The following is a 22435-nucleotide window of genomic DNA, read 5'->3' on the forward strand; positions in this document are numbered from 1 at the left end:
TTGGTGGCCTGGGAAAGCAGTCATGTGATCTTTACAGATATGAGCAATCTGAAATCTCGTGAAGAGCTGCTATGGGATTGTTTGAAGGTACACAGAGTTGGAATGTGCATCATCTGACTGTCTAGGACTCTCTGCTTCTAGTTACACTTGTCTGCAGAACCCACAGGGCCTTTGGCTTGCACCTTACTTGAAAATTCATTTGTTTGGCATGTGGGTTTTGCTGTTGAAATGTCTTAACAAAACAGGAAGCCCTAGGATTTAGTATCATTAACAATTAAAAATCTTCATCAGATTTTTAGTAGAAACAATCTCATTTAAAATTCTAAATGAGGGGTTTGTGTAGGTTTGGATAACAAGGTATTTTAAAATAGTCCTATCGAAAATCTCAAAGAAGACAAGAAATTTTTATTTTCTGTTCCTCAAACAAGTAATTTTTAACATGACAGAATGCATCATTTTTATGTTCAAATGGCTTATGTTTTAAATCTTAAATAAGCAATTGTTGCAATATGTACATTAGTCACCCCAGGGAGCTAACGGATAGAAATTTTGAGTTGCTCAAATTCCTGCTGAAATCACTGAGGAATTCTGATATGACTATGCTGATGGACAATAAACAAAAGGCAACTATTCATTAGAAGCATTGGTAAAGAAAAAAACACTCAGCAAGTGGAGCAGAGGAACTCGGGGAATAGAATTCTTTACATGATTCAGAGGACTTTGGGTTTTCATTATTTTCTTAAGGTAATAAAATAGTTGACTGTGTCCCTGTAAAGAAGCATAGTGATTTGTTCTTTTATGGGGGGTGGAGAATTTTTTCTTTTTAATTCCACATATTCAAAGTTTTTTTATAGATTTTGTGAACTGGTGATGGAATTTGATTTAAAGGGACACTGTCAACTTCATTAGGCTTCAAATTTTACCTTTTTCCAAAAACAGGTAAATGCCACTTGGTTTTCTTGTTTGAGACTTGTTTCCAGCATGGCTTTTAGATGTTTGACAAGAGAAGTGGGATAGAAGCTTGAAGAAAGGGAGGGAGGGTATTGCAGCAACTTAAACTTTGGGCTGGTTTTTGTTAATATTGGGGTTTTTCAAAAAATCTTCAATGGTTTGTTTCTTCCTTGCAGTCTTCTGGGTAGACCTCTCCTGTCTAAATTATCACATAGACCCCATTGTTGAGTCTACTACTTTAAATTGTAAGAAAGTACAAAGAAACCATCTATTACTCTCATTTTTGTGTCAGGTAACAATGCTTTCAGTCATTAGGAAAAAGTTCATCCCTGCTGAAGTTTTCAAGGAGGCAAGAGGAGGAGAATTTTGTTTGCTTTTAGGGAATTCTGTGTTGATCTTGTCTGTAGAGTCAGCATTTCAACTTTTTTTGCATGAATGCCTAAAAGCAAGCAAACAAGGTTGCATGTTATTAACACTTTTCCTTTTTGTTGTGCACATGTAGTCGTTAACAAACCATGCAGTGCAAGTTCAGCACCATCTAAGACCCTGTCTTGTCTTTAATCTCAGAGCTGTCTGGAGTTCAGCCTAAGGATTCAGGAGTTCATTGAACTCATTCGACAGAACAAGAGACTGGATGCTGTGAGGTATGAAATTAGGATGCTTTCCAAACAGTTTTCTTAACAAGATGGTATTATGGTTCTTTAGAAACACGTGACTGTTGTTGCAACACAGAAGCCTGCAAAGGGTCTTGCCTTGTCATCAGGCTTTGGATTTAAGCTGGGGTTCACTTTGTTTCAAAGTGTCATTCCACAGATGCACCTTTTTAAAGAATTTATGATGTCACTGAAATGCTGCATCTTCTTATTCTTCAAAATCAAGGTTTAGAAAATTAATCTGTTTTAAAAAGCAAATGGATTTTCTGGTGGCATACAGTGTAATATAGAAATATTTATTTACCCTAAACTAATTTTCAGGAGGTACAGCTGGCTTCTCATGGCAATTCATTACCGTTTTAATTACCAAAAATAATAAAAGATTAATGAAACCTTCATCTAAAGCTTTACAATTTCATTTTTGACTGAATTCTCTTCTGCTTTGCAATCTTCATTAAACTTTTTGTTCTGCAAGTTACCTGCAAGGCTGGGTTCACCCCTTGTATTGATGCCTAATTTAGAGTTCTGTATGGTCATGGGTGGGGAGAGGGATGAGCTGTGTTAGGTTTTCCTCACTCCCTTCCTCTGGCTCCAGATGAAGGAACCAACTCAATATCCATTTTCACCTCTCTGAACTAGTTCAGTGGGAGCTACAGAGAGAAAGTAATGCTGCCCAGTGGGGTTGTGAATCAGTAACAGATGTGGAGTCACAGCTCAGCACTGCCTGACTTCAACTGCAGGACAGTACCAGCACATGAAGCAATTTATACATCTGAGCTAATGGTCCTGATTTAAGGTGTTGGAATAATGTTCCAGGATAACACAGGAAACTAGTCTTGCTGAAATAAGTAAGATTTTGATTCTGGGACAAAGAAATGTGTTGATTTGATATGCAGTGACCTTGCCAGCACCAAAGTACAGTGCAGCTGGCAGAGCTACCGGAGCTTACATGTGCACAAGTGAGGGAGAACTCACAGCAGGTTCTGTTTTGAAAGAATATTTAAACCTAAAGAGAGGTGAGAAGTTCATGGCCCAACTTGAAGCTTTGCTGATACATCCTGATGAGAATACTGGTGCTCTGTGATATTTCTGTTAGGGAGGTTGCAAGTTCTGCTGCCTTTAAACCCAAACAAGGTACTTCAGAAATGGAAACCTGTATTTGTGGCAGAGCTGATTTTTGGTCAGAGGAGCACAGAGGTACAGAAAAGTATCATAATGTATGCACAGACTGAAAACATTCTAGCATATTCCCAAGTCTAGATGGAGAAGCTCTCCTGCAGGGCAAAGTTTTAGCATTATTTTCAGGTTTTACTTCTAATTTCATTCAAATCTGTGGCTTGCTTTGAGCTAACTAATATCATTCCTACTTTGCCCTACTTGCACTTAAATCATCTTTGCTTTGGTTCCAGCCAATGCAAATGTGCAATCTGATAAACTCCAGCTAATTTTAATGTTAATAATTAAAACCAAACATAATAATGAAAAACAAAACCTACAAGCTAGCATTTAGATATGTGCACTTACCCTTTGATAGAATTACCAAATCCTAAGGAATTGTCAAGTACTTAAGAAAAGGATGAAAGAGACTCAACTCCATTATCTGTCTTCTGAAACCCATGGTGCTCTTTTTACCAAATGAATACTGTGCCTTTAGCTTTATTCTCAGTTTGTTTCTTTGCCAAGTGTGCAGTCATGCATCTTAACAGTGAGTAGTCCATGCTCTAAAAACTATTTTCTTTGAGCTGCAGCTTCCTTATGTAGCTTGGAAACCAGAGGGCAGCCACAGAGCTGAAATTAGGAAGTAGGCTGAGAAATGGGACAAAGCAGATAAGGTCATTCAGTATTTTATTGTTACTGGATATTTGTTTTGCTCTCATCTTTTTTCCACATCAGAAATGATAAAATTTGCAAGTTGCCAGCCCTCAAGAGGACACAGCACACTTGGTGTGGAATAACCTGTATTACCATAGTCTCTGAGGTTAACAACTTAGAGCTTCTGTCTATATGGCAAATAAGGCATCCATATTGAGTGTTAAGGGTGAAGCATTTTTATTCCATACACCTGCTGAAATTCAGGGTTGCCATACATTTTATATGTGGCAATTATAACTTGCCAGTCATGGCAATGCTGCTTTAACTTCACAACCAACTCTAAAAAGAAAAGGAGCTATGGAAGTCTTTCTATATCTTAATTTACTCCTTTTTAGCAGGATGAGGTTTGATTATTTTATATATTCAGACTGCAACATCTCAATGCTTCCTTTCAGTAACGTGGCTTTAAAAAAAGTAAGTTTTTTATTCTACTTTGTTTCAAAGTAAATAAGTAATGAATAAAGGAATACGTTTTGGGGAGGCATAAATCTCATTGCTTCTAGCAAACCCTTGCAACTTGTGTTTTTATTAGCTTGCTTCTGTTAAGTGCCTGCAGCAGGATTCTTTCAGTATTGTGTCCATGGTGCAATAAATAGGTCAGGCATCCATTAGAAAGCAGAGAAAGAGGCTGTTTACCAAGGAGTTTCCTGTATGAGTGGAACTGGGGGAACTGACATTTTGTTGAAACGCAGCTGGTGTTTAAATAAGTTTGAAAGCTTTTGCTGCCTGCTGAGAACCTCTGAAGTGACATTGCTTTTACATTAAAATTGATGGGAACTTTACATTTATACATCTTATTAAAGAAGTGTTTGAATTTGTGTAGCTTTTTAGAATATGAGTACAAACAGACTTTCCTCTAAGGTACCTGATCAGATTAGCCTTGAAAGTGCAACTTCCAAGAATGTAAAAAAACTGTTCTTGAATACAGAAGTAAATCTCTTAAGCTTAAAAATAACACAAAGCTTTTTGCCTAGTATCATTAGCCTTTAACTCTCAGTCTTTTAAGTTCTTTTTGTCAAATTTGTACCTACTACAGTAACAGAGAATGACACCAGTTTCACACTTTAGGAGCTCTCACTAATTCCATTCTGGGAAATCTGACAGCATTCTGATATTTTGCTCTTATGGAATGCCAGAGATACACAAAGTTCTCAGCTAAAAGCTTAACAAAACATCATGTGCACTTCTTGTTCTGGGGATGCTAAGTACAAAAAGGAGTGAATAAGAATAGCTGATACTGGGAAGTTAGGAGAAAATGGCTACAGTCTATCAATTTAGTCAACTTCTCTCCTGAAGGTTGAATAACACTACTTTTTTGGTGGGGTGGGGTTGAACAGGGGTGTAAAAATAATAAAACTTTAGAGCATTTTGAGTATAAATTCTCCTGGTTGTCATAAGTGTCTGAGATAAAGGCATTCAGGCATTGGCCAAAAAAACAGAGTAGAAACAAGTCCTTTCTTGATAACACCTTATATTTGTGTTCAGTCATTGCCACAGTTATTGCCCAATAAATATGTTCATTTTTATAGACATATGTAGATATATTAGGCTTTACATTGTAAATGTGTATCCTTTTGTAACAATTTAATGTACCCTTAGTGAACTGTAGGTCTTCAAGTCTTTGTAAATATTTGTCAAATACAGTATGTCAGCTGTACCTGTGTGGGCTGGATGGACACACAAAAGATGAAGGACTTTGTCCCCACAGAGTTTGCAGAATCATTCTGGGATTCGAAAACCAAATTTTTCTACCTATTACTTTGATCTGTCACAGGAATCTAGTTAGTGGCTTCAGGGATGGTCTACTGTCAGGATTTTAAAAATATTTTCTAGAAAAATTTAGCCCCCTGCCTTAGCTATACTGACTAGTGAGTGCTAATGGTGGTAAAAACGTTGCAATTAAGCATTTTAAAGTTCACATAGACCTGCAAGAGCATAACAACACTTCCACAGAGATGGAAATAGCTGAATGACAAGGAAAAGGGTGAATAATGGCATGAGGGCAAATAAGGTGTTATTACATGTTGTGTATTTCCAGGTAACTTATAGTACTTTGTCTTGCTTCCCAGTCTAAAAATGACTTATTGAGTGCTATGAGTTAATGAACTTGCTTCACCTTTAAAAGATGTCTTGCTCTATTTTAGTTTCTCTGTGTTGGCTTCCAGTGGATGAAGTTCAGCCATTAGCATGCAGACCTTGTGGAAAACCTTTCTTGGGGTTTTTTTTTTTCGTTTTGTTTTTTTGTTTTTTAAGAACACAGGAGGGAAGGAAAATGAGGAAATGAAGACTAACACAAAGTCACTTTGGAAAACCTAATTCATTCTGGCTGAGCCAAAACCAGCCACCACATCCCTGTGTGTTCAGTACTTTGCAAGTGATGGAAGTACTGGATTGCTGAGCACTTCTACAGACAATTTGTACAGAGAATATTTATCCTACATTTAAAAATCTCAATTCCAGCTCCCCTTGAACACACACAGTATCTGTGGCCAGTGTTTGCCTGTCACAGCCCAGACTTCTACAGCCATGCTGACCTGCTGTCTGTAAGTGCAAATTGTGATGGTCTGGCAGGGAGGAGAACCTCAACACTAACCAGGCTGGTGCAAGTTGAGTGTCACTTCTGTTTTACCATCACAGAACATCAGTGCACTCTGATCAGTACTTTTGAGATGACTTTTTTCCCCTCTTTTCTCTCATGCATGCACAGACGGTAATTTATTTCAACTGGTAGATCTGAATTTTTTAGTTTGCCTAATCTTTGTTTTCAAAAGCTCTTGATTTCATCTGCAGCTCTCCACCGTTATTTTAGCTTTCTTGCAGCATGTCCAGGCTGTCTCTTCTCTCAGGCCAGGGGGTTTGTACTTCTGCTCTCATAACAGTAATCACCTGGGGAACAATGTTTACATTCCTGAATTGCTCACCCAGCATAGGAAATTGGGTGGAAACAGTCTGTCCTACATAACTTCCATTGCTTCCTGGTTTGGGTGGGAGAGGAAGTGGGAGTACTGAAACACTGCTAAAGAGACTGTTCTCATGATATTGATGACCTCAGTGAAGTAGCCAAATTCAGAATTGGAAAAAAAAAACTTAGGTTTTATTATTCAAGCCATGAAATGGGCATATTGAAAATACTGTCTATTCCTAAATGTAATTTAGGAATTAATAAAAGACTCTTCAAAATAGCAAACTCTTAGTAGAGTACTTGAGAGATGCCTTGGTATCTTCCCTGTAATACAAACTGCGCTGAACTCACAGCACAGGGAAAACTTTCCTACACTTTTGCAATGCCAGAAATTCAGTATAATGCTGGTTCCATACCCAGTCTACTGCACTACATCTGTGCACCACTGAGAACAGGAGCTTTTAGCAGAAATGTTGAACTAATCATCCAGTTCAAAGGCTGCAGGGTTTTCCTGCACACTTACACTCCAACTTGAGAATTACTGATCTTGGGAAGACTAGATTGGGGAAACTTTCATATGGGGTTTTTAAGTAGTTGAATATCTAATCTGGTAATAATTTTGTGGGTTTTTACTATTTCCTAAAAAATATTAAAGTTTGTATTTTGGCTTTAAATATGTTTCTGGTAATTCTGCCGCTTTTTTCAAATATCCAAGTTTTCAGCCTTGTGTGTATCTTTTATTATCTATGTGTTAAAGTACAAAAATTTATACTAAAGTTCTATTTAATTGTTTCATTTTTCTAGCCAAAAAAAAGTGCTCTTAACAACTTGTTTTCTCTTACATTGCCCTACAATTTCTTGTAGTCTGTACAGAAAGTGATACTGCCTTCTAGCCTATACCCCTGTCCCCCAAAAAATCATTTATTCAAAAGAGAACATTGCCCCAAGTATCACTATAAACAAGGCAGATACTTGAACACTCTTGATGTGTAATGGGTCTGGAACAGCTGATTTTCTGCTGACTGCATTTATCTCACTTGGGAGTGTATGCTAGAGGAGTGTCATACACTGAGCCTGCATGAGCAGAGACATTTCTTTTAATAATCATGGTTGGTCTAGTCATAGGTGAGGCAAGGCTTCATGCTACCGTAGAAAAATTCTGTTTTCTAAGAGATTACAGTGTAAAAATGCTAATTCTGAGTCATTCTTGCATTCCCATTTGTAGAATGTGTTTTGTCAAGTCCTTTAAATATGCATAGAGCACTCTTGGAATTCATATATTGAGAGCAGAATCTAGAGGTTTTCTCCGATTGTTTCCGTAATTATCTAATTTTACTTGATTTGGAAACAAGACTGTCTGATAAAGTATCAATTCTACATTTCAGACATGCAAGAAAGCACTTCAGTCAGGCTGAGGGAAGCCAGCTGGATGAGGTTCGACAGGTGATGGGAATGTTGGCCTTTCCTTCAGATACTCATATCTCTCCCTATAAGGTAACAACCTGCTTGAAATTCAGTGGTACAACACATTAATAAAACAGATGTTGCAGTTCTTTTTTCACTACAGGAAAATGCCTTGATAATATCAAGATAAATGTTTTTTTTTAATTTTACTTCCTAAATTCCACCTTTGTAAGAGTTCTTAATTTTAGTAACCAGTCCTTGTACATTAATAGATAGTATTTGTATTGTTTCAGTGGATTGTGATAGTAACATGGATTCACATTGAGCTAGGCTTACCATAAACCCAGCACTAGAGATCTGTGGGGCTGGAAACACAAGATGTAAATATACAACAAGAGAAAGAAGATGGGGAAGTACAAAGAAAAAAAAAAGATAGTCTTGTTCAATATACAAAACTGTGGCCTTTATATACCAGCAGCAGTTCTTAATTCTACTTCTCACATTACTGTTGTTGCAGTGGTTGGGATGAAGAAAAGAAAGATGATTTGAATGATCTGGAAGCAGTATTTTTGATCCTTAAAATAAGTGTTCATTTATTTGGATTATGCAAATTAATTTAGGTATTAGTGGTAATGTCTGCATCTAAATTTGAATCAAGCAAAATTCGTAGATTACTGCTGTTTTTACAGACTGAGTTCTGTGGTCATGTGCTAATTCACTTATTTTTAATTTGGCTTTGGAAGCAGAAGGTGGAGAAGAGTTGAGTTGTCAAAGCAAGACAAGAATTCCATGAAATGCCAAGCCAATATGTGGCAGTGCCAGTATAAACATGTTTTTTAAACATGGTGATGAAATCATGGTTTAACAAAACAAACACACAGAGAAAACCTCTGAAACCAACAACCCACAGAATTAATGAGAGTTTCTTTGTTCACCCCAGAGTCCTAGAAGGATTCTAGAATTTTACATGCTAGATTTGATCTAAGTTATGAGCATAAATGATAGATTTAGATAATGATGGTGTTAATGATAGTGTTAGAAGACTGGGTGTAAGATAGAGCTTATCATTATTTTAGTAGTTAAAAAGAAATAGGCAGGAAATAAAAATCCTGTATTTTGTTCCATACAATTAGAACAAATTTCCTAATACTTTGGGATATGACTTAAAACATTCTAGTTTATGGAAATTATGTTTTGGATTCCCTAATAATTACCTAGTTCAACACAATCACAGTGCATGCTTGTTTGGAGTCACCTTTAGTATGTTGACTGTTCTGTGCATGAATGGCTTCTTAAAATGCCTTTAAATAAATTCTTTTTAAATCTGTGACAAAGTTTGTGAGATTGTATCACTAATCGATTGATTTTTATTAATTCAAGGAAAGAAGCATCTTCTATAACCAATAAATAGAACTTTCACTGGCTTTTCCTCTTTCAGGAGTTCAAGGAAAATGTTTAACATTGTGGCAAAACAAGCTATTTTCTTTTGATATTCCTTGAAACAATTTTATGTCACTGTGCATTTACCACCCTGACAGCAAAGAACTTCTTCCTAGTACCCAATCTAACCCTGCTTTCTCTTCTTTTGAAGCCATTCCCCTTGTCCTGTCACTCCATGCCCTTGTCAAAAGTCCCTCTCCAGATCTCCTTTAGGTACTGGAAGGTGCTGTAAGGTGTCCCCACATTGTTTTTCCTAGTTCCCTCAAAGTGTAGCATGCACAGTTGACAATATGATCAATATAATACATTACAATATATACAATATCTATATGATAAATATTATATAAAGGTAAATAAATGTTGTCACTCCTCATGACCAAAATGCAGGTTATGAATACAGAGCATAAGAAGAAAGGATTAGGTCTCTGCCTGTATAGATAACATGAATGATATTTTCAAAGGAACTTCATCTCTTGCATGACTCTTTCACAGCATTCCTTTTAGGGTTCAATATATCCATGACCTGGAGGTTTAGTTCTCATTTCCTTGAAAAAAATCTTGTCTTTAACTATTATTCCCTGACTTTTAGGTAACACACAGCATTAGAGAATTTTGTATCTAAATTAGTAACTTATGTAAGCTTTCTCTCACCTGGGGTTGTGCCAGCTTCTCCAAATTGAAGTATTTTTACAAAATTCTGTAAATATTAAATACTGCAAATGATGATCAGCAGAATTAGCCTGACTTGAGTTAAAAACACTTCTGACTTTTTGATGTTAATGATTCAGAGGCTGTACAGGAAGCATTTCACAGTACTAATGTTGTTTCCTAAGTAGTCCAGCATTCTAGGAAGCTAAATGGAAGAAATAACCTCACCTACCTTGATTAGAACATTTGGTAGATGATGGAGATTGAGTATTGCTCCAGCTATTTTAAGTAATACCTGATTTAATAAACTGATGTTAAAAGGTATTTTTTAAACAAGTACCTCCACACTATGCATTAGGGTGTCCTTTTCTGTTTTGTGATGGGTTTGCTCAAGTGAATTTTGCACAATTTGCCACTCCCAGGCTTTTGCCCCCTGGGACAATTAGATTGAAAGCAACTTACAGTTGTGTTGTTTTTTAACAGGATCTCTTGGACCCTGCTCGATGGAGAATGCTGATCCAACAGTTTAGATATGATAACTACAGACTACATCAGCTGGGAAACAATTCTGTTTTTACTATAACACTCCAGGCAGGCCTTTCAGCTATAAAAACACCGTATCCTTTAATGCAGATATTATTGGCAAGTGGAAAAAAAGCCCATTGGGGTTTTTTTTGCTTATGGATGCTTTTCAGAGAGCTCAAATAAAAAATGTGACACTTCAGTATTTTTACTTATAAGTTGTTCAGATGGAGTATAAATTGGTCACTATTAAATTAAGGCAAGATTATAATAAATAGCATTATGGTTTTAAAAAAAGCATGCCCAAACAGAAATGTTAAGGTGAAATGTAACATCATGTTTGGGTTGGCTGTCTTTTCATGTGTCTTAAATTAGTGAATATGCCTGCAAGGGTTAATGAGCTGGGTCACAATTACTGTTTTTTAAGGACTGAAACACAGTCTTTAAAAAAAATTTTACCTGCCAAGTTTTATGTGAATAATCAAAAATATCATTCATCTTTTTATAGTTGGGTTTGCTGCACATTGTGTTGTGCTGGAGAGGGACTGGTGCTGCTGGAATGCAGCACCTCAGACCAAAATTTTACCTGTGCAGGCTGCCAGACACGTGTCTTGCTCACTCTTGTTCCTTGAAACAAAGCAAATCCTTTATTTGATTAGGTTTAATGTACACATTAAACTCAAATTAAATGTTCCTATGCATTCTGTGACCTGGGCTCTGTCAAAAGATTGTCTGGAACAGCTGACAATCTTTAAAATTTTAAGGTTTCCCCTACAATGGGAAACGAATTCTGGTTTCATTGTGGTGATTGTTCCCTAACTTGCTGCTAACAGACAGTGTTACAAAGAGGATGGGAGCTCAAAAAACCCCGACTGCCCTGTGTGTAGCAAATCCCTGAACAAGCTGGCTCAGCCTCTGCCGATGGCACATTGTGCCAACTCCCGACTAGTCTGCAAGATTTCGGGGGATGTAATGAACGAAAATAATCCTCCTATGATGTTACCAAATGGATATGTCTATGGATACAATGTAAGTGTTGGAATCGATGACTTACTGAGGGCTAAAATAGCAGTGGTTAGAACAACTTGCTAGATCAAAATAAGAGCTTATAAACTCAGTCAGAAGCTAGAAAAATACTTCTTGCAGTAATGTTTTTTAAGGACTGTATGTTTAGCTGCTTAAATTGGTCTTAATGAAGACATATTAATGGTCACATTCCTAACAATGTGAATTTATAACATGAGATCAAGTGGCATTGGAAATTTTTCCCTCCAGAGAGCAATAATGTAGAATAAGTAACTTCTGGGGGCAAAGAAGTTTTGACCTCAGACCACAACATTTTTTTAAATTAAAAGTTCATTTCCTAAACAGTTCAATAATGCTGTGAGTTACTGTTACGAATATTATCTTTTGCTTTCACTCTTTTTCAGTCTCTGCTTTCTATTCGTCAAGATGACAAAGTAATTTGCCCAAGAACCAAAGAAGTCTTCAACTTCTCACAAGCTGAGAAAGTCTACATCATGTAGGTCCGTAAAACACATGATGAAGTGCCGCTGGAATTTTGACACAGTGTATCTTGGCATACCCTGTAAAGGGGGAGGCCTTAATGTGTGGCAAAGAAGCAAAACCTGCCACCTTGGGGAGCAGACCTGTCGGTGGCATTATTGTTTCTTGCGACCAAAGATCAATGAGCAACAATAAACACTCTTGAAAGTAAGAAAAAAAAAAAAAAGGAAAAAAAAAAAAAAGAAGAGAGGAATTATGACTTAAGTTTGTACTTGAATAAAAAACACAAAAACGAATTTTGATTGTTAAGGTTTTGTAACATAAGGTCAAAAATTGGACTCTTCTCAAAGAAAAGTACTTTCATCTTCTAAAGGATAGCTTTCTTTAAAGATGGACACTTGCACTGGGGGAAAAGTTACAACAGATTTGAAATTAAATCCATTTTCCTTCCCTCTTTTTCACAATTGTCCAAGACCCTTTTGTTATCAAAGATCTCAGTACTACCAACATGTTCTCCTTTAAGCTCCTCTTTGCCTTCTTTATGATCCTCTGGTGAAGTAATCCTGAACATGAATGATGTAACTTATTTCCATGGGAAGATATTTTTGCTGTCTTTGACACAAGGTGACTTCTCTGGAGGATCAAACAGGGACTGGTTTGAAGGAGTATGAAGTCTTTTTCCAAACCCAAATATTTTAAGGAGGTTGCATAAGTATCAAGAGGAACTGAGAACATTTCAGGCAAAATCCAATGCTTGTTTAAATGTTCTTTTTCCAGTCTACCATAGTGTTAAAGTCCTTCTAAAGTTATTAGTTATGTGCATAGGGTTCAATATGAAATCATTAGTGCTACTGCCTTATTTCTTGCTTTGAGAATGTACTCACATGACAATGAGCTGGTATTCTTAAGTGTTGGGCGAAGTTTCTGAAGATGCCTTGCAGGATGATTACATAATTTTAGGGTCTAAATAGTATTCATTACTGAAACTAATAGTTCAATTTTAACAACTGCAGAACACATCCTTATGACTTTTCAAAAGAATTAAACCATTGTAGTTTAAACAGAACCATATTGTAGAGGTTTGTATTTAGCGCTTATTTTTGCATGTTGATGTTGATTAGCTAATAAAAGATTGTAAATGTAAGACATGTTAATAAAAATTGTTTTCCATTTCTTGATTATATAAAATTAGAAAGCTGTTTTGTGTTTAAATGTAAAAAACCCTAACTCTCTTACAGTGGCCTCTCTTAAGAGGAGTATAACTTCCAAGTGTTGGTTTTCAGTGTTCTGCAAGATAAAAAAAAAAAAAAGAAAACTAACAACACACACACAAAAAACCAAACCAAAAAATCCCCCAGCAAACCAAAAGAATGTCACACAACCACCATAAACATTATCCTTCAGAGCATTTCAGGCAAAAAAGTATTTTTGGTTTAAACTTTTCATATAATGAACAGTATACTTGAGGGTTTCTTCTGTCTCTTCTTAGAAGACAGCCTCATGTCCTAGAGCCTTTCTGTTAATAAAATGTTGTGGGCAATGTTAGGTGTGGGGTTTTCATGCTTTAAAGAATGCTAACAAAGCATAATCAAAGGAGCACAACTTCTTTTCATGTTCTTCACTTAAAGGTCACAGATATTTCTAAACTGATTGTGCTAGCCACTGTGAGACTGTAAATACAGTGGGATTTCCAGGGAGGTGTGTCTGAAAAGGTTCCATTTTCAGTAGCCATCATTACTGATGCTTCAGAACAGCTCTGTCTGGACCACTGCAGTGCTGCCAGCTTGGCACAGGCCAGTGTTCTGCACTGACTGCTGGGTCTCTTCTCTGGGCTTTTTCTGAAGTGGCAGATTTAATGATTCTGTAGAACAAAAGCAGTGTGCCAAGAGTAGGTGGAGACAGATACTGAGAGGACTTGTATCATTAACTGGAGTAATTTGCTATCAGTTATGCATTAACTGGTCTCTTCCTTTCTCCTGGGGCCAGAGCTGGAGCATCCTCAACCCAGAGGGGGGGAGGATGTCACCCTGAGGAGCAATGTATAGGTCACTTGGTATAACAAACACAAGTGGAACAGCACCTCTGTCTCTTTGGAGCACTGTTAACAGAAATTCATAAGAGGCCAAAGCAGGAAAGAAGCAGTGGATTTCTGTTGGACCTGAGGGAATGTGTGGTAACTGCACAACAATTGTAGGGCATGGAAATTGTTGCTTTTGCTTCTCTTAAGTACTAGTTAGAGCTGTGGTTTCCTGAGATTTCAGCCTTTTTTGATTTCTGTGACCTGAGCAGAATGGGGGAGAAACCCACACCAAAAAAAAAAAACCAAATTAGTTTGGGATGGGAGAACAGCTGTCTCACAAGGAGAGCCTCTGTTTATGGGAGGTGTGATTGCAGAGGGCCAGGTGCCAACATGAGGACTCAGTCCCTGCTGGTGTGTTTGTTCCAAGGGAGGTATTCCAGAAGGAGCGTAGGGGAGCTTGGGCTGTTTGTTAGCTCTGATTGCTCACTTTGGAAATCTGCAGTCACACGACCCATTCTGACTGCAGCAGGGCCTGTGTGACACAGGCAGCTGTAGCCTGCTGGCCCTTCTGAGCTGCTGGGCTGCACTCAGCCTTGCTCTGCTGTGGCTTTGGAAGCCTTCAGCTGTATGAGGGTCAGAAATGGTGGCAGGCATGGATTGCTTTGGTGCAGCTTGGAGCTCTGGTTTGTATTCCCTGCCTGCTCAGTGCAGCCTTGAGCTCTCGATCCAACAGAGGTGTTAGTTCACAGCTCATCTCACAGGGTGCCCCAGACATCAAACCAAGAGCAGCAGGTGACTCAGTATAAAGTTATTTGGAATGGTAGAAGCTCTCCAGTAAAGCAAAGACTGTTTCCTCTCGAGGTCTGGCTGAGCTGAAAATGAACAATATCCTTCACTGTGATGGTTTTTCAGTCTTGCCAGGCAACTTAACAAAATGAGACTCGAGGCTCTAGATTTTGGTTGCAGTGTTCCTCTTTGAAGGCAACAGATTGTCCCAGTTGTGGTCAGGACAGGTTCCTCTGATTTCCACTATGACATCAAGGATGAGAATTGCCTTAACTTTTCCTTCTGTTGTGTTTCAAAGCTCTGCTTTGAATGATGAAGATTTTCCAGCATTGCAAAAAAAAAGAGATACTGGTAAGTGGGGGTTTTTTGCACCTGTTTCAGCTTCCATTATCTTCCATCCTGAGAAGGGTTCAGGATGCTGAGGTCACAACAACTTTGTAGGTAGAAGTAGCAAAGCGGATACCAAACTCAGGCAAAACATTTTACCAGAAGCTTTAAAGACTGATGGACTGGTATGGGTTTGGGGTTTTTTTTTTGTTTTTTTAATGCAAGCATGGCCTTTCCTACTCAGTAATAAAATTACTCCTTGTGAAAAAATCACATTATTTGGGACAGGAAGAATGAGAAAATTACAGCTGGAAATCTGCCAAAAGGAAGCCTTTGACCATGCTTAATGGACCACTGTTCAGGAAAAAAAAAAAAAAAGAATACTCGGTTTTTTTTCAGCTTCAGGTAGCCTGAGCAGAGTGTGCTGGGAAACACAACAAACACTTTCATCAAGGATGCTTTGAGACTCACACTGTGACATTGTGCACTGGGTGTCCTGTTGCACAGTAGAGGTCACTTGGTATAACCAAATGAGTATTTAAAACTTTTCTTCCTGCTTTTTCATGTTCCATAATGAGGCATTCTGAACTAGTGCACCAAATAAAGGCCAGCCCAGATCCACATAATAGTTGATCAAGTCTGATCTTCATCTGATCCTTGAACAGATAAATTGCCAGTAGTTTGCTCTGGGCACTGAATCTAGAGCAATTCCTTGTTTGATGATGAGAGGAATCAGATATTCACCACTGCCTGGAGCACCTCCTCCCCCACCTTCACTGACCTTGGTGTCTCCATGTTGTTTTCCCCTCACATATTCTCACCTTCTCCTCATCCTCCTCCTTTGGCTGAAAAGATGTGTGTGCTCACATTGTTTTGGTTTCTTCTTAAATATGTTTTCACAGGGCAGTAACTAACATCTCTAATTGGCCCTGCCTTGGCCAGCAGCATGTCCATCACCTTCAGAGCCATCAGAGATTGGCTCTGCTGGACTTGGTGAAAAACTTCCAGAACTTTCACTCAGGACACACAGGAGCCATCTTTGTGCCTCTCCCCACCCCTCAGACACTTCTTCAGGCCTTCTACAACAGCTTTTGAAGGGTTTAAATTTCCTTAAATGCTAAAACTACCTTGCTGATGTTCTGGGCTAAGCAAAACCAACACACACATTGACAGGCAGCATTTTCTTAATTCGGTCATTTATTTTAAAGACTTGGCCCTGTTAGCTAAGCTCTGAGAATTTTTCTGCAGCTCAGCTGTGTTTTAGGAAGACATGTAGGATGAGCAGAGCAGGACAGCAGAATTTCTTCTTACCTCTTTACTAACACATCCTCTTATACCCAGGTAGGTTCTGTACACAGAATTAAGTATCTCTGGCACATGGGGAAAAAATTGCCACCAAGGCCAGCAAGAGGTAGTAGGGAGCTACAGCTCAGTTACTGTTGCATGTGAAGGCTGATGATGTTTTTGGCACAGCAGCTGTAGAGCCAACACAAAATAGAAGTTCAGTCTGTATCTGAGCTAGGCACTAAAAAAAAGCCATCCTAAGAGGTCTAGTCTTTGGTACATGGGAGTTCTTAACATCAAAAATTAAATTAGTCCTCATTGCTAGCTGGCAACAAGTTGATTTCACTGAGGAGCTCACAGTCATGAATCAGATATTTTTGACAACACCATAAAATCCTGCTATTTGATCATGTTAAATTATCAGAGATCTGTATCCTAAGCTGGAGGAAATCAGCTGTAGGATAAGTAGCACCACAAGAACAATAGGAAAGAGCAGAACAAGAAAGAGAAAGGGCTGCTTAACAAGAAAAGCTGTTTGGTTTGACTCATTAAAAATGAGATCAAGCATCAGGGTATAGCTAAGAAATGTTATCAGCCAGTTACCTTTCAAAGAGATTAAAATAACTGAAGCTCTTAAAAGTGTAAGTAAGAAGAAAGAGTTAACATGGAAGTACTGTGTGATAGAGATCCAGACTTGATTACAAAACTGCAGCCGGCACCTTGCTGCTTGCTCCTAATGAAGATGGGAATGTGCGACATTGGTGGGCGGCGTGGAGAGGGAGATGCACTGAGAAAACCAGAAATAACTTAGCAACATGGAAGTGAAAAAAATTGTGCCTAGTTATAGAAACCAAGTGATCAGGCTCCTGGGATTGTTAATTGTTCAGATCGAATGGAAAGGAGCTGCTCTAGTATGCAGTCTGGGAATTGTATCACGTAGAATCAGAATGGTTTGGGTTGGAAGCAGCCTTGCAGATCATCCAGTTCCAACCCCCCTGCCATGGGCAGGGATACTTTCCTCTATCCCAGGCTGTTCAGAGCCCTATCCAGCCTGGCCTGGAACACTTGTAGGGATGGGGCAGCCACACTTCTCTGGGCAGCCTATGCCAGGGCCTCACCACCCTCACAGTAAACAATTTCTTCCCAATATCCAGTCTAGCCCTGCCCTCTGCCTGTTTGAAGCCATTCCCCCTTGTCCTGTCACTCCATGCTCTTGTCAAAAGTCCCTCTCCAGCTTTCTTGTAGGACCTTTAGGTTCTAGAAGGTGCTGGAAGTTCTCCCTGTAGCCTTCTGCAAGCTGAACACTCCCAGCTCTCAGCCTGTCTCTGCAGCAGAGGTGCTCCAGCCCTCTGTTCACCTCTGTGGCCTCCTCTGAACTCTCCAGCAGGTCTACCTTCTTCTCATATTTGGGGCTGTAGAGGGGCTTGGTGCTGCTGTGCTGGAAGGTGGAGCACAGTCCTGCTTGTTCAGGTTGTATCTCACACTGCAGCTGGAGCAGAGGAAGCATTGAGCAGTTTCACAAACTAAAGTGGAAAATGAAAGCTGGTTAAGTGGGGGATAACATCTGTACCTACTCCTTTGACCCTATTTCCCATCCCATAAGATTAATTTTTATGTTGTACATTTCTTAAGTAAATAGTTTACCTACCCCACAGAGCAGAGGAGCAAATTTTCCCAGGGAGGTCATCTGCATTCCCAGCCAGGACGTTTTCCCAACAGAGCCAGAACGAAGAATGAAGAGGAAAAGATTATAAGGTCTATTCACTTCAGGACAAAAATATCTTTAACTTAAATATTTTGTTCCCCACCCACAGAGATTAAGCAGGATCATATAGACAAATTTCCCAAGAGGAAATAAACAGATAATAAACCAGTAGACAATTTCCTTTTCTTTCTTTGCAAACACAGCCAGACAAATTGCTCAGAAGAGCCAGGAGCAGAGCTGTGGGAAGTTCTTCAGGGTGCCCATGCGTGCCCCATATGGAGATGTTTCCTCTTTCAAGTAGCAGCTTTAGGGACTCAAACCAGAAAAATATTTTATTAAATACTGGAGGTGTCAGGGAGAAATTGATCTTAGAAAAGCTCAAGTCACCCTGGATGCAGGCATTAAGGAAAACCCTGTATTAATTGCTGCCAGGAATTATGCATCCTGGTGCTGTGCTGTAATGCCCAGCTAACACCTCCACTGGAACTAGCTCTGTGCCCTGCTGGCAGAACTGCTCTGGGAGGAGAAAAACCCAACAGGCAGGGTTTGAACCCTTGGCTGCTTGTTGCTGGCCTCCCTCCTTTTGAGGTGACTCCTCAGCAGAAGCTGTTTTGATCAGTGCTGTGGGGGAAGAGGCTGTTTCTCCATGAGGATTGTGACATGATTTTCTATTTTAAAACTGTGCATGCTCAAGTTGCTGTCTCATTGTCCTGCTCGTCTGTGCGCAGGAGCTCATGAAATTATTTGATCCTGGTTTTGGCCATAAGGAACATCAGTTTACAGGGCTGGCTTCCACCACAGGAAATGGAGAAGAATTCAGGCTGGATGGTGGGGGATGCACCAGGAGAGCATCTCTATGGGCAGCTTGTCTTGTGCCAGCTGCAGACACCTGAGCAGTACGGTCTGATATGGAGGGGAGGGTGATCCCCAACTCTGGTGAGCTGAGTCCAGTGTCACATTCCCATTTCAGGAGTATTACAGCCTGCTGCCTGACTCTTTCCTGGAGTCAGCATGAGGCTTGAGCCAAAGAGTGGAGTCTCTTCAGTCTGTAAATAGATCTTGCCCTCAGGGCATTTGCAACTTGCCCATCCTCTGGGCACAAAAGCTGCCAAGCTGTGTGTGGGAGCTGAGACAGCGCCAGCTGCAGGAGGAACAACCCTGGAATGGGATGAGTGTGTGATCCTATCTAGTTAGATGGTCAGACAGTGAAGAGTAGATGAGAATTGATGTTGCTGATGCAAATCTGTTGGCTTTTCTTTTCCAGCAAATGTTGATCTCAGATATACATACCCTCTGATGATCCAGGCTTTGTGGCATCTGTTTTCTTTGAATGTCACTGTCACATCCATGGCCAGCTCACCAGCTTCAGTGCTGCATTATCCTACTTCAAAAAACAGTGAATAAACAGGGTGCTGGTTTTATAGGAGAGCTAATGATTCAGTTTAACTACCACGTCCAGAGAAAAGCCCAGAGGCTGCAGCTGAATTGCTGTTTTGCTTCTACAGTGAGTAACAGACCTTCTTTGACACACCTAACTTTTATAATAATTTGAAAGAATGTCACCTGCCCTATTAAGAGAGAAATTATCCTACCCTTGGCCAAAACATATTCCCTGTGTCTCTGGAACCTTCTTCTGAGGAGGTAAAATTAACAATTCCTCACTGAAGTAAGATTAGCAGCTGCTGCCTCCAGAAATACCTCCCTTATTCTAAACCAATTAGCAAGGATAATGACTGGTTTCTTTGCATTGGGAAACCATAAATAACCTCACCTGTGATCTCTGTGTTCAAGGGTGTGAGATGCTGGAGTAAATTTTTATCTGAATAAAGTATTTGTCTTAATTCTTTCCCTCCACATCTTGTAATTCCAGGAACACCATGAAAAGAAATCAGAGTGCTGCTGCCAGTTTTGTGTTGGCTGGAGAAGCCAAAAATGAGCCTTTGGGCCAATGAGCCTAGCACTGAACCTTTGGGTAACTATTTAAAAATTATTATTGCAAAATAACACCTCAAGGTGTAGGTGAAGATCATGTTCAGATGAAGATATACTAAAAGGCCTGGGCTAAAACATGAAGTGTCATAGAAAAGTTCCTTGAATGTTCTAAAACTTAGTGCAAATCCCATTAAATATACCTGAACCTGTTCTGTTAAAATACCAAAGATTAGAAATGCAACCTCACAGCTTCATCTGCTCCAAGCAGTTAGAGGGGCTGCTCCCACCATTGGAGGAACCTTCCTACCACCCTTCTCCCTCCTTACGTAATTGCATCTTGAAATTTGGAACATTCTTGAAAACTTCCAGCAGTCACTTTTAACTCAAGGACACTTCAAAGAGACACAAAATCCTTTTTCTTGCACTCTATTTGCAAAACACTCTCCCTTTGTGCTGTCCCCTCTCCAGGATCCACTGACAACTCCACAGCTCGAGCAGCCAGGGTCCTGCTTAACAGTTACCATCTGAGTCACCAGGCAGGATTTTCATGTCCTGCCATCTCTGTTTTGTGTAAAAAGTCTTCTCTGTAACTCAATGCCTTCCAAAAGAGCCAGATCTCCAGTGTCCTGATTTTAGATGTCAAGTCTCAAGACTATTTACAATCCAGGGCTTTTTGGTTCGAGCACATCTGTCAGAAAAACATCATAATGACACAGAGAATCTGTTTCCTCACTGGTAAAATATGTGCCTGGTTTCCAGTTTGAATTCATCTTTTGTTTCTTGTGTTTTTCACTGCTACACTCAGAATCATTTAATATGTGATGCTTTTCCCTGGAGATGTTTTTATTTTATGAACAAGTTACCTCATAATAATCAAAACTGATTTAAATCTTTACTAATAGGCACTATTGCAACTATTTATTTTCTGTTGTTTGTTCTTGTATCCTTCCTATATGTCATGGAATTTTTAAGAGAACTTTATAAAATGCATATTATTTTAGTATTTGCTGTGCTGTTTATACATTTTACAGAGCTTAAACCACTTAGTGCTTTTTGTTATTGCTCTGAAACTGTTTAGCCCTGCTGTTCCCACAGTGTGATTCCATATAATAGAGACATATTTGAAATTTGCTGGTGGTTCTGAAATAGCAAGAACTGCTGCTTTTCTAAACAGCAAATGCAGAATGTGGATTGATGTTAAAATATTCCTGTGCAGTTCAAGATCTGTCACACTTTTGAAGAGACAATGCAGTGTATTTTTGCATTTTGTTCCCTAAAGTTTTTATTGCACCATTTAAAACAGAGTCCAAGCAGTGATATAAGCATATGGAGATGACAGAAACAAAACTGATTGCAGATAATTTGGATTCCTTGTTTGTAGTAAGAAAAGTTACTGTGTCCACACACATCTAAGGGAACCTCTCCATGCCCCCATCATTTCCTCTGGAGCCACTTTAACCAACCTGTGGTCATGGTGCTCAGGGCAGTGTTTTGGCAGCTCAGCTGTGATTTCAGTTCAACAGCACTAGTCTTTCAAGGAAGAGCCATTTCTATGCCAGGAGCAAGCTTTACAGTTATAAGAAGGGAAAAGAAGTTTTTCACCAGCTTTTTGGTGCAATCAAACTATTTTCATTGATTTCTTAACAAGCTCAGATATCTTCCATATTGATTTTTTTATTGGCTTCAGAGTTTTGGGAGGAGGATGTGTTTTTGTTAATTTTTTTGGGGGGAGATTGCAGTTGGTTTTATTTGTTTTAGGTAGGTTGTGTGTGTGTGTGTGTGTGTGTGTGTGTGTGTGTGCAGGAAAAAGGCAAAGTGTGCCACTAGACACTTCTAATGTTTCTGTATTTTTGTATATTTTTGTTTACTCCAACCATTTCCCTCTACAAGCACAGTCATTCTTCTCGGAAATTTCCCCCACCTTCAGTGCTGTCTCAGACATGTGTTCTCTTTAAATTGCCATTAAAATTCACTCCTCTGGTGTGATACTTAGGAATGCTTTGTTCAAATAAAATCTCTTCTTTGCTTATTTTATTGTGAGACTTGTGATTACATTTAAAGGTTCTGATCTGTTTCAAGATTTATTCCCGGCTTGGAAACAGTGTGGTCTTGCACAGAGATGGAAGATGCAACTAGAGAATATGGGAGAAAGGGTTGTGAGTGGAGTTCTCAAGAGATACTATCTATATGTATGTGTGCGTGTGTATACATATTTATAAAAATAAATATAACGTGCCACATTTCAATTTCTGTAACACGTGGCTTTGACAGTGCTGGATTAATGGTTGGACTTGATGGTCTTGGGAATGTTTTCCAACATAAATGATTCCATGACTTTCACAGGAGATCCCTAAGGTTTTGGATTTGGCACATCCACCCCATTGCCACCGGTTGCTGCTACAAAGTCCGCAAGCTGAAATCGTACACTTTATAAACAACACAAAAGCAAATGTCGCTGACAGTGAAAACGCTTTGCAATGAAC

The 22435-nt window shown here is 39.1% G+C and overlaps 1 protein-coding gene across 6 annotated transcripts in view; it reads left to right on the forward strand.

Annotated features, from left to right (window-relative positions):
- MAEA (macrophage erythroblast attacher, E3 ubiquitin ligase) overlaps positions 1 to 13093 on the forward strand; it is a 49452-nt gene extending 36359 nt beyond the window's left edge. For all 6 annotated transcript variants that reach the window (XM_085059592.1, XM_085059590.1, XM_085059587.1 and 3 more), the window contains 5 exons: positions 1519 to 1595; positions 7764 to 7872; positions 10354 to 10487; positions 11226 to 11421; positions 11823 to 13093. In XM_085059592.1, the coding sequence (XP_084915718.1) occupies positions 1519 to 1595; positions 7764 to 7872; positions 10354 to 10487; positions 11226 to 11421; positions 11823 to 11918 (612 nt within the window). In that variant the 3' untranslated portion in view covers positions 11919 to 13093. The remainder of the gene's footprint in view (positions 1 to 1518; positions 1596 to 7763; positions 7873 to 10353; positions 10488 to 11225; positions 11422 to 11822) is intronic.
- The last annotated feature ends 9342 nt before the right edge of the window (positions 13094 to 22435 follow it).

The sequence above is a fragment of the Lichenostomus cassidix genome, chromosome 4 (assembly GCF_008360975.1).
Source record: "Lichenostomus cassidix isolate B80296 chromosome 4, HeHo_3.0, whole genome shotgun sequence".
In the NCBI taxonomy this organism is placed as follows: domain Eukaryota; kingdom Metazoa; phylum Chordata; class Aves; order Passeriformes; family Meliphagidae; genus Lichenostomus; species Lichenostomus cassidix.